The 13,216-nt window shown below is 35.7% G+C and overlaps 1 protein-coding gene across 2 annotated transcripts; it reads left to right on the forward strand.

The window, feature by feature from the left end:
• The first annotated feature begins 958 nt into the window (after positions 1-958).
• On the forward strand, positions 959-7,204 carry LOC107962226 (U-box domain-containing protein 62). Of its 2 annotated transcripts, none has more exons than XR_001701544.2 (8): positions 959-1,642; positions 1,762-2,050; positions 2,701-2,782; positions 5,527-5,584; positions 6,068-6,156; positions 6,322-6,417; positions 6,505-6,585; positions 6,861-7,010. XR_001701544.2 is itself a non-coding variant. In XM_016898544.2 (8 exons), exons 1-8 carry the CDS (start codon positions 1,132-1,134, stop codon positions 6,985-6,987), a joined length of 1,323 nt encoding a protein of 440 aa, XP_016754033.1. In that variant the 5' UTR covers positions 959-1,131; the 3' UTR covers positions 6,988-7,204. The 2 variants fall into 2 exon arrangements, 1 of the variants encoding a protein (XP_016754033.1); XM_016898544.2 differs by having other exon boundaries at positions 6,515-6,585; positions 6,861-7,204.
• The last annotated feature ends 6,012 nt before the right edge of the window (positions 7,205-13,216 follow it).

Below are 13,216 nucleotides of genomic sequence, written 5' to 3' on the forward strand. Positions count from 1 at the left end.
AATATAAAAATATAAAAATTATATTTAATACAATAAATTATTTATTATATTCATAGCTTTGTTTTTTAAATATAAAATATTTTTAATGCATTTTTAGTGTGTTAAAAAATTATTTTAGTATATTATATATATTTAAAAATTTTGTTTTTGAATAAAAATAATAATTTGTCAATATTTATTCTATATGCACAATTTTATTAATTTTTTTAAAAAATAATACTTTTAAAATATTTTTATTGATGCAATATGTCAGCATACTACTTAAGGCTAGTTTGACAATATTTTTGAAAAATTCTTTTAAAAGTGTTGTGGAAAAGTGCTTTTGAAAAGTTTAGTTTAAAATTTGAGTGTTTGGTATTGTTGTTAAAAAGTGCTTTTGAGAAGTAAAATGTCTATTTTAGACATGATATTATAAAGTAACAAATATGTATTTAAATAATATTCAAATTAATTAATATTATGATATTTTAGTAATAATATAAAAAAATAATTTATTATAACTTATTGTTAATATTTTAATATATAATATTAATTTTAAATATTTTTAAGTAATTAATATTAATTATTTATTAAGTAAACAAAAGAAAAATAGGGAAACAAAGAGGTCTGCCGTGCATTTGGAAAGAAGAAAAAGAAAAGTTAAAAAAGTAATATAATGCTAAAAGTACTCTTGATTGAGAAAAAGTGGTAAAATTGCTGCTTTTTCATATGTGAAAAAGTATTATTTGCAAAAATGGGAGTTGTTCTTTAATATTTTTAACAAAAAAGGAAAAGGACTTTTTTGACAAAAGCCCATCAAATAAGCATAGCCGAACGGGCCTTAGCTGACAGCTTTGAGTAGCTTTCGTCAATCATATCAATGCGGTTAATAACCAAACCGGTTAATTATTTTTTTACACTGAATCCGAACCCGAACACCGAACCATGAAAAAATAAAAAATCATGATGAAAGTGACGTCGTTTAGGTCTAATTGGAATTCCGCTAGTTTCCCTTTCCTTCGCCTTCTATTCCACCTGAATCCGAAGAGAAATCTAAAACCCTACTGCTCCGCTCTGTGGGAAATCAGTAAAGTTGGTACCTCAAATTCCCAATCTTACCCCTAAAAAGATGCTAAATTTCCTTTAATTACCATGTCTTCCGAGGAAATCAGCCTCCAGAACGGGCTCAACGTTTTCCAGGCCGACCCTATACGGGCCTTTAATTGCGGACCCCAATCTGCTAGTCGACCCGGCCCCAAAACCCGAGAACTCACCGGCTTCATCGACGACAAGATGTTCTCCTTCCCTCCTTCCCAACCCTCCGAGTTTCGCTCCTCTAACATCTTCTCCGCCGCCGCCGCTGCTGCTGCTGCTTCCGCTGACAGCCGAAACCCTCCAAACCACCACCATCGGAATTGGGAGAGAAGCGCCGGTGGTTGCTCGACAAACAGCGGCGACGACGAATCTGACGAAGATGATGTGGATGATGAGGAAGACGAGGATGATGACGGCCACGACGGAGGAGATGGCGACCAAAATGATAATAACCACAATAATAGTATAAACATAAATAATAAAAGTAATAGTGGAAATGAGACTGTTAATAATGCAGGAAGTGGAAACCCCGAAAAAATGGGAAACGGAAAAGCAAAGCCTTCCTTCGGTTAGTTTTCTCTTCTTTTCTATCGTTTCTATTTTTGAGAAATTTTATTGTTTTTTATATATAAAAGAAGGAACTTTATTGATTTATTTTTGTTTCTTTTTATAATTACTGTTGGAAAGTTGGAGGGAGCTGCAGGGAATCGGTAGTGAAGGAAGGAGGGATTGGGCAAGGTGTGAGAGAGGGTAATAATTATCAGAATGCGGTGACGATTGCCGATCCTGATGGGGATATTTATTACACGCAGTTTTTACAAGGGGGAGAAGGGTCTGCTGCTAGTGGTGGTGGTAACGCTCAGAAGGATATCTTGGTGGAGAATTGTGGTGGATATGGGTTTAGTGGGAGGAAAGATGTCCCATTTTTTAGTGAGTCTGGTGAGTCCTTGCGGGCCATTTTATCCGACCCTGTCACGTAAGTGATGATTTTAAGAAGTTGAAGGAAAAATAAGTGCTTTTGATAGATTTCTGCTCCCTGATGTTGAATCTGGCTATGGTTTTATAGCAGCCGTGCTTTTTTGGTTAATTATAGTTTGGTTTAATGTGTTAATGTGTAATGTTAATTTACAGTTCATGTAGTTGTGAATTTTACAAGTCCCTCTACTAGTGAGCTTCAGCTGAGATTATGAGATGCAGGAAAATTTATTAGCAGTAGTGCAGTACAAGTTATTGTAGCTAGTCATGTATGCAGTGCTACAAGGCTAGTGAACTATTAGGACTGTGGAAAAACATGCTTTCTTTTATCTGAGATCATTTAGATATGTTTACCGGTAAAAGATAATGTCTTTGAACTAGGAGTTTTACTCATTTGGTTCATGCAGTCATCCTTTAGAGGTGGCACTAGCTGATTTCAGGTTTAAATCCTAGTATTTATAACCCTCTTCCCATCCCTAGGCTTGTCTCCTTTGTTAAAAGGAAAATGTCTTTGCTCTTTCTGCACATATATTTTTAATTGATCCATTGATTTTTAGTCACTACTTATCAAGGAGTTGATGTACATACAGAAAAGAAAAAAAGGTTAGATTGATGTTTCAATCATTTGTTTCCTTTCATTTAAAATTTCAGGGGAGCTCTCATGGATGATGCGATGATATTACCTTGTGGACATTCCTTTGGTGCTGCTGGAATACAGCATGTTCTTAGAATGGTGAGTTCTTGATAAAACCTATTTCTTCTACTCTGTCATTAGTATGATGCTTAGTTGCGGATGAAGTTTGTGCCATGCTTCAAAGAATTATCTTTGATTGGCCAAGGGATGGTTTGAATCAGTACAAATTATGGATAAAAGTATAAAATAGGCCATTTATATATGGGTTCTAGGTTGTTACAGATATGAATGCCCTGTTTTGTGCCATTTCAGAGTGATTAAGTGCTCATGGTTACTATATTAGGTACAATCTTATTAACATCACTAGAAATAAAAGTAAAGACAGCAATCTACAATATCGCTGTTTAGAGATGGAGAGAAAAAAGGTAGAAGTGGTGAAAGTGAAGTAAATTTACCTTGAGAAATAAAAGGCTTAATACATCATTTGGTACCCAAGTACCTATTGTTGTTGCTTTTCTTTTGGTCCTATAAGGTACTTGTGTTCAACAAAAGTTGTACATTTTGGTATCTGAAGGTAACGGCAGCAATTTTTAATGTTTAATTCGAGTTTTAGGATTGATTTGCTGAAAATTCATAATTAACTAATAATATTAATAATTAACTTTCATCAAATCAACTATAAAACCCGAAAAAAATCACAGCCATCAGATTATATTTAACAAATTAAACATAAAATTAAACAAATGTACAACTAACACTAAATTATTCTGTTAACAAAATCATGAAAATTCAAAAAAGTATATTAGCTATTAATTGTCATCAAATCAACCTTAAAACCTGAATTAAACACTAAAAAATTAACACCGTTACCTTTAGGTACTAAAATTATAACTTTTGCCAAATACAAGTACCACATTGGACAAGAAAAATGTAGGTACCACATTAGAAAAAAATGTTAAACTCGGGTACCAGAGGACGTATTAATTCATAATAAAAGTATATGATCGTGTAAGTATGTTTATAGTCACCTTAGTTTGATAGGAGCCAGTCGTGATAATGTTTTGCTTAATTTTATTCAGTTATTACATAAAGTAATTAATTTACACATTTAACAACAAACAAAGAAGAGCCGTGTTTTGTAAGTAGCCAGAGACATGGTATGCGCAAAGAATTTCATTCAATTATCAGATAAACTAATTAATTAATATAAACAAGTATTTGTAGCCTAAATTGCTTGCATTCTCTTCTTTCAAATATCATAGATGTCCAAATTAGTTTCCACCTTACTAATAGGCCTTTCATTTGGGAAACAGACACTAAAGAATATGGAATGATTACAATTTGCAATATTTAAGATAATTCCTACATCACAAGAAAAGACACTTCCTACCATTAACAATACAAGATAGAATTGGATTTGACACAATAGAATGGAAGTCTAATGAGATCTTCAAAGAAAAAACTGTAAATGATTGAGAAAACACTTATGTCTTTCTTCAGTTATTACAGCCTTATCTTTTAGAATATCTGTCAGAATAATGTATTTTTTATTCCTTAATTTTCCTGTTTAAATACTACTATTAGTGTATTTTAAGATGAAGGCTAAACCAGTTCCAATCAAAAACTAAAATGTTAAAGAAAGAAAAGTTCTATTACCCCATCCAGCATCAAGGTTTGTCCTGATACCGTAAATTTCAAAGGTAAAACTATCTAAATCTCCTCAATTTAACCCTTTACTCCATTTGGAAAAGAAGTCCCACCACCTTTAAATATTAAGTGATCATATCTTGTCTAACTCAATTCTGTACTTTCTTGTACTGTGCCAGTCCCTTAAAAGGCACATTATTGAACTAACCAGGGCCCTATTTTGAGGTCAATCAAGCACCTTTCTCATAATTTTCTGGAATGACTTTCCATATGAGAGAATTTTGGAGCACTACATTCTTTATCTACATGGATATGGCAATGTAAGTAGGTGAAATTTACAGGGGAAACATTCAAGTTTTTATGGTTTTTTTTGGTGTGGAGGGAGTTTGTGGAGTGGTTCAAAGTTAAGAGGAGGTGAAAAGTGGTTGTGGGTATTAAACTTTAGCTGTAAACAGTGAGGTCACTTATAGTCTTGCTGCTGAGGGATAGTGAAGTTAGAAGAGTAGCTGTAAGAGCAATTAGGTAAGAAAGGGAACTGAAATGGTAAGTTGAAGGAGCCTCAGGCCCTCAGTAAAGGTCTTTTGAAAGGATTTGGAGATGGAGCAAGGGCTGCATTGGTGCTACCATTTCATGTTCAGCTTTGGTAGAGATTGCAGAGAGGATTTAATCTTAGTTTCAGTCAGATGTCAGATGTCAGTACTGATGTTTTAATGTGACAGATTGACATAGGTTCAAGATTGATAATAAAAGAATCAATAACTCGTAAATGCCTCGAAATTCACTGACATTGTAGACCATCTGGGGCATTGATAATAATACCATTATCCTTTGTTCAATGTGAATTTCAAGGGTTTTATTCCTTATCTGTTTTGTGTGTTTATTTGTATTGACTTATAGGCAAAGTTTATGCGGCAGAACATGTTGCAAGCCATCTAGAGCGACTTACTGTGCATTGATTCAAGTGTTTATGCAAGCTGATGATAGACATGATTTATGAGGTGGCTTTGCATATTATTTTCATTGAATCACTGTTGAATGATATGTATTTTTTTTCTCCTTTAAATGTATTAACATTTATCTTGTTTTCCTTGATTACTTAACTAGCTGTTGGGTTGAAACTTTGTGGTCTGTCTGAGTCATTTGTTAACAATGATTATAACTGCATAATAATTTTGATATTATGAATGCTTTATCAGAAAGCTTGCTACACTTGTTCACATTCAGTTTCAGAGGAGTTGGTGGCTCCTAACTTTTGTAAGTAATATTCTTTGGCTTCAAAGGAAAATCTCTTCTCCTTTGTGGAATTTCAGTCGTAGTTTGTGAACTATTGTAATTTGCACAATTTTCCAGCAAGGATAATATGCATAGATTAGTATCTTATTGATGTTAAGCACTCCATCTTTGTGTCTGGCACATTATTTCCCTGGTTGTCAGTTGAGGCACTGGGCACATATTTTTCTTGGATGTCTATGTTTATCCCTTGCTCTTACATATTATATGAACAGTTTCGGCAACAAAACCTAGGTTTCCTGAATGTTAGGTGATCGTCTACAAGATATGGGTGAATTTTGATACGCTTTAAAGGAGGAGCAAATACATGGTGAAATTATTATGTCAGGAAGGCTATTAAACATTTTAATATGCATAAGCTATCCGTGTTCTATGCTACATGTATACATTATTTCTGTTCTTTGGAGATATTTAGTTATTTTCTATTTTGTTAATGTTCATGAGCAGCTCTCCGAGCTGCGGTGCAGGCATTTCGTCGGGAAGAAGAGTTACAGTTCTACCGCTCACCTAAAAGGAGGAGAGAAAGATTTGAACAGGTGTCTCTTTTTTATACCTCCTTTTGGTATCAATAGCTTTCAAAACTCCCTTTCTGAATTCGATAACCCTTATTGGTGCTTTATGCGTTTTAATTTCCTGCCATTGCTTATACCATTCCTGTCGTATCATTGCTGACACTCTCTTTTACTTGTCTGTTCATATAGGATAAGAGTAGCTATGGCGAATCAAATATCATGGATCCGCCAAGGGGTAGGGGTATCCAGTTTCCATTTGCTGTGACAGACCGGGTTATCATAAAGGTATATCTTCTGAAATCTTTTTCTTGTCAACTTTTTCTCTGCTTGTAATGCCTGTTTTAGATGGTCGAATTTGGTGAGTGGAGATAGATTGATACAGGGTAACAAGAGGACACCACAACGCTTTGTTGGACGTGAAGCTATTGTAACTACACAATGCTTGAATGGATGGTAAGTACCAGCCTTCCTTCCCTCTTCACGTGACATGTTATCAATGTATATTGGATTCTGCATTTACATCATTTACTTTTGAAACACGGGATCTCTCTCTGGCACACACAAATGCACTTTCTAGTATTGGTTACAAAATCTTGAATCCTCTTCCGAGATACTAATCAATTGGTTGGAAAGTAGAGTTAACGTGACATTGCCCTGAATATCTGCTTCGGCTCAAATCCAACGCCGAAACCAACCTTGTGGCCTTATTACAAAATTTTGATTTACAGGTATGTGGTGAAGACGTTGGACAATGCAGAGAGTGTTAAACTGCAGTATCGCTCGCTTGCCAAAGTTGCAGGTGAGACATTGTCATCAAAGCCAATGTCAAGCAAGATGGGACCGAATTGGTTGTAGATCACCTATGCTGCACATTGTTAAATGGGGGTCTTGCCAGTAATCTAACTTCAAATGTTTATCTGTGCTATTATTATTAGTGTTTCATGAAACCGAACCTACAGTGTGGTATAATACCTATAAATTACCCAAACGCTTCTATCACTTTGTACCTTACATACAATACTTGAACATATGTAATCATTTTTGTTTTATATTGTACTAGTATGGTTTTCCACTTTGGGTTAATTATAGAATAGGTTCATTGAGTTCATGATCTAGCAACAGCATCCAAGGTCCTCTCAGCTCAACTCATCCAATGTTTGTATTGTTCATTTTGAGTAATAGACGTGTTGGCATGTACCTAAGCTACTACGTGGTCATTAAGTCTATTATGCCATGTTGCTCTTGTGGATATTGTTATGATTGTCTAACCTATGTCAAGTAAGTCATTAAGTGTGTGTGCTTGTTTTAAGTTGTAATTAATGCTTTAAAAGGAGAATTAGTATGATAAATGATGAATAAAATCATGTTTGGCTGGTTGCTTGATTGCCAAGTAAAATTGATTGGTGATTAAACGTGGTAGTTTTGATTGTAGGTGTGTGGATCTTATGCTTTGGAAGTGTTAGTCTATGAATTTATGTTCTAAATTTGGTTTTGAAGAGTTTCAACTCATGGTTTCAGTTTGGTAATGTTTAGGGCCAAAATAGGTAAGTTTGAGATGATTTTTGGGTTTTGGCATACTATATTGGTACATAGGTTAAGTTGTATCGCAACAAGTAAGATAGTAATAAAAAATAAATAGTAGCAAGGGCTTGTATCGTTACAAGTCCCCACTTTGTACTGATGCATCTATGCCAGACAAGGATCTCTCTTTTGTTTTGAGTTTTGACTCTCGAGGAGCCATACTCGGTCTCAACCACCTCCATAGTGTTTTTAAATTGATTTTAAAGACTTAATAATAATTTAAAATATTTGAAAAAGTCTATATAAAGGATTCTTCATTGATTTTTTATTGTATTTAAAGTATATTTTAGTTTGAGTTGTTCAAGTAGCGAATGCAATGTATTGCATTTGGATCCAACGATCAAGTCGAATGTAGGGTGTCACAGGATAATTTCTCTATGTAGGCACTATTGAGTTCAATGGTCTTAGAGCTCAACCTATGATGCATGCTGTGTCGGTTGATTTTCTTGCCCCTTTAGATCTATCCTACAAAGTTATTCGATATTTTGTGGGTGTTTTGAAATATCTAGGGCGAATTAAGACTGTTGTTTCACCTAATTAGGGTGTTGCCTTTCCATGATATGGTAACAAATGATGGGCACCCATGCCTCGAATAATGCATATTGCTTGAAAGTTATCTTCGATAAGATGGCAAACATTGCATCATTGACGAGGCATTACCGTGCTTTACAAAAGCATGCAAATAACAACAAAATTTCAACAACAAACATGCATGGGATCTCTACTGCAAGCAGTACTACGAGTACAGTTTTTGTTTTTGTATTTTTTGTTTTTTTGCAATGAAACACAGGTAAATATTTCAAGAATCATACACAAAGAAGAATGGATGTTGACAATGACACTAAAAGGTTCCTATATGATGCAAAAGTCTATCAATCTAATAGAAATTCAAGTTATTGAAGCGGTTCATACTAAGATATGAGTGTTAACAATCTAGATTATTAAATTTTATTACGAAATACTAAAACTATGAGTTACTCTAATTAATAACTTCTCACGAGATCTTAGCAGTGACTGGTTATTCTTTTGATTGTCAATGGCGTCACAATAAATTGATATTAATGCTATATCTTTCCCTTAAATGATATTTCCTCTCGATTTCACTCGAGTAACGCTGGACCTCTCGGTCTTAAACATTTGGCTCAACTAATTTAATTTTACTCAATAAAATCTCTTTTTTCAGTCTCATCTATCTAAATTTTTAGATAGATTTCTCAAGTCCAACTTATTAACACAAAGCATCAACACTAATTTCATGAAATAATCACATAAACATAGTCCAAATAACCAATCACTTAATGGATTTAGCTCATGATTATATCAAGCATATCCATAAACATGATCTCTATATCCAGATTTTAGAAACTGAAGTAAATAAAAATAATATTAAGTTTAGAGATTGCTCATTCAAGAAGAACTTCCTCCATGATGAACATCCATTAAAGCCCAGCTTGATCTCCATTCCAATTTCATTGCCCATTATAAATTGTAGTAAATCAAAGTATAAAACTAAGTCAGCTAAATCAATGAACATGCAAACTTCATAGCTAAATCAATAAGCATCTTGTCGCGACAAGACATTCTTTGTGGTCGTACGACAGTGATTGGAAACAAGAACTCCATGGTTGAGTCAGTAACATCCTTGTCGCAACAAAGCTTTCCTTGCGACAAGGACTTTTCTTGTATAATTTTCAAGCCACTTGAATCCCTTATAATGTCAGTCATTTGTTTTGACCTACAATGTCATTTTCACATAAAGTAAATTCATAATTAAAGTGCATAGAATGCAATTGCTCAAAATACATATAAAAACATCCAAAAAAAGTGAATTCTACTACAACTCGTATTAGATATGCAAAATGACTCGAGAACAAGTTCCTTAAGTGTAAAAACAGCCTAATTTACTTTATCAATTTACAACGCATCAGTTGTCTAGGTACAACATCCACCAAAACTGCATATATATACTGTTGAAAAGTCAACAAAGGTAGGAAGCAACTTGTTAAAAAGGTGAAGCAAGTTGCACCGAATGTTGAAAAGTTGAATGGGATAATTGCAATTTTGGTCCCTAATTTTTAGGCCATTTACAAGTTAGTCCCTGAACTTCAACTATAAATAGGCCTTTTCATTTTTCATTTCAACCATCCCAACCAATCTTTCTCTCTTAGTTTTCTCTCTTCTCCCATTTGAGAATTCTTAAGGAATTCTATTTGTTTGTAATATTTTGGAGATAGTAAAATTATCATCTGGTGTTAGTGCCCGAGAACGTAGGTATAATTTACCGAACCTCGTTAAAACTCTTGTGTTCTTTCTTGTCCTATTTTTCTTTCAATATTTGAGGGTATAATAGTAGTATTTAATTGTGCTATTAAATTACTATAGAAGGGATATTCTGACTAAGGAAAGACTTGGTATTTAAGAGATCCTTATGATCCACCTCTCTTCCCTGGGAATTGAACTTTGTGTGATTTTTTAGTACAATAATTTACACGCTTCTGACCCTATTGGAATAACAAGTGGTATCAGAGCCAAAGGTTAATCGTAGTATGCTCTGTAGTTGCAGTTTAAACTGATCTTCCACATCAGAAAAAGGTTTCCTTAGGTATATTGAAAGATTATGGAGAAAACGGTCGGTGTAGGAGCTTCAACATCGTCCATGTGGACAAGACCGACAATTGCAAATGCAAGATTGGCCGTGGAGATCTTTGATGGCACGGGCCATTTTGGTATGTGGCAAAGTGAGGTTCTAGATGCCCTTTTTCAGCAGGGTCTAGCCATTGCCATTGATGAAGAGAAACCAGATGATGTACAGGAGAAAGATTGGAAGGCGATCAATCGGTTGGCATGTGGTACAATTCGATCATGCCTTTCTTGAGAGCAGAGGTATGCTTTTTCAAAGGAGACTTCTGCAAATAAGTTGTGGGTGGCACTTCAAGAAAATTTTTTGAAGAAAAACAGTCAAAATAAGCTCCACTTGAAGAAAAGACTGTTTCGCTTCACTTACGTCCCAAGTACCACAATGAATGATCACATCACCAAATTTAATCAGTTAGTCACTGATTTGCTAAATATGGATGAGACATTCAAAGATGAAGATTTGGCTTTGATGCTGTTGGGGTCACTTCCTAAGGAGTTTGAGTTCCTAGAAACTACTCTACTTCATGGCAGGAGTGATATATCTCTGAGCGAAGTCTGTGCGGCCTTATACAGTTATGAACAGAGAAAGAAGGACAAACAGAAAAACTCAATCAGAGATACAGAAGCTTTAGTAGTCCGAGGTCGTTCATACACTCGGAAGAAAACTCAGAAAGGGAGATCAAAGTCAAAGTCCAGACTCGGGAAAGATGAATGTGCTTTTTGTCATGAGAAAAGCCACTGGAAGAAAAATTGTCCAAAGCTGAAAAATAAGGGAAAAGCTGCTGTAGATGCTTGTGTTGCAAAGCATGATACCAGTGACTCTGAACTATCACTGGTTGCATCATCATCGTCGTTCCATTCAGATGAGTGGATATTGGATTCGGGTTGTAGCTATCATATGTCTCCTAACCGGGAGTGGTTCTTTGATTTAGTAGAACTAAATGGAGGAGTTGTTTATATGGGCAATAACAAAGCCTGTAAAACTGTTGGGATAGGTTCAATCCAATTAAATAATCAAGATGGATCAACCAAAGTTCTGACTGATGTTCGGTACGTGCCCAGTTTGAAAAAAAATCTCATCTCATTGGGAGCCTTGGAATCCAATGGTTCAGTTGTTACTATGAGAGATGGGATTTTGAAAGTGACATCTGGCGCACTTGTGATATTGAAGGGCATTAGGAAAAATAACTTGTATTACTACCAAGGTAGTACAGTTATTGGAGCAGTCGCTGCAGCTTTCGATAACAAAGAATTGGACTCAATGCAGTTGTGGCATATGAAGTTGGGACATGCCAGCAAAAATCCTTGCAAATTCTGTCAAAGCAAGGATTGTTGAAAGGTGCAAAGGCTTACAAATTAAAATTTTGCGAGCATTGTGTTCTGGGAAATCAAAAGAGAGTGCAATTCGGCACTGCTATCCATAATACAAAAGGTATTTTGGAATATGTTCACTCAGATGTGTGGGGGCCTTCCAAAACACCTTCGTTGGGAGGAAAACACTACTTTGTTACTTTTGTTGATGACTTTTCCAGAAGAGTTTGGGTGTATACCATGAGAACTAATGATGAAGTGCTTGGAGTTTTTTTTAAATGGAAAACTATGATCGAAAACCAGACTGGCAAGAAAATCAAGCGGCTTAGGATGGACAATGGAGGGGAATATAAAAGTGATCCGTTCTTCGATGTGTGCCAAGAGTATGGTATTGTTCGACACTTCACAGTTAGGGATACACCGCAGTAGAATGGAGTGGCAGAGCGTATGAATCGAACATTGCTGGAGAAAGTTTGATGTGTGTTGTCCAATGCTAGGTTGGGCAAGCAATTTTGGGCTGAGGCTATGACATACGCTGGCCATCTTGTTAATCGTTTGCCATCATCTGCATTAGAAAGAAAAACTCCTATGGAGGTATGGTCTGGAAAACCGGCTATAGATTATGATTCCTTACATGTGTTTGGATCCACTGTATATTACCATGTAAAGGAGTCAAAGTTAGATCCGAGGGCAAAGAAAGCTCTCTTTATGGGAATCACTTCTGGAGTGAAGGGATTCCGTCTTTGGTGCTTAAGCACAAAGAAAATGTTCTGTAGCAGAGATGTTACCTTTGATGAATCTGCCACATTGAAAAAGGTAGCAGATGAAGATATTCAGACAAGCGATACTCCACAGCGGGTGGAGTGTACTCCAAAACAGGTGGAGTTTGAGCAGATGGGGATTTGCCCAGTTAATAAGTCTAATTCTCCAGCCACAATGGAGGAATTAGAGGTGGAAGAGGTTCTGACCCAAGAACCATTAAATACACCAGAACCAGTTGCAGTTGCAAGGCCACGGAGAGAAATTCGTAAACCTGCTCGATTTACTGATATGGTGGCCTACGCCCTTCCCGTTGTTGATGATGATATTCCTATCACTTATCAAGAAGCAATGCAAAGCTTAGAAAGTGATAAATGGAAATGCGCCATGGATGAAGAAATGCAGTCTCTTTGGAAGAACAATACTTGGGAGTTGGCGCAATTACCGAAAGGTAAAAGGGCAATCGGATGCAAGTGGGTATTCGCAAAGAAAGATGGATCTCCTAGCAAGAAAGATGCTCGCTACAAGGCAAGATTGGTAGCTAAAGGCTACGCTCAGAAGGAGGGAATTGACTACAATAATGTATTTTCCCCTATTGTGAAGCATTCCTCCATTAGAATTTTGTTGGCCTTGGTAGCACAGTTGAATTTGGAGCTAGCTCAACTTGATGTTAAGACGGCTTTCTTGCATGGTGAGTTAGAAGAGGAGATCTATATGACTCAGCCCGAAGGATACACAGATGCTGGTGGTAGAAATTGGGTTTTTAAGCTGAACAAGTCGCTATATGGATTGAAGC

This window comes from Gossypium hirsutum, chromosome A05 (assembly GCF_007990345.1).
Source record: "Gossypium hirsutum isolate 1008001.06 chromosome A05, Gossypium_hirsutum_v2.1, whole genome shotgun sequence".
NCBI classification, from domain to species: Eukaryota; Viridiplantae; Streptophyta; class Magnoliopsida; order Malvales; family Malvaceae; genus Gossypium; species Gossypium hirsutum.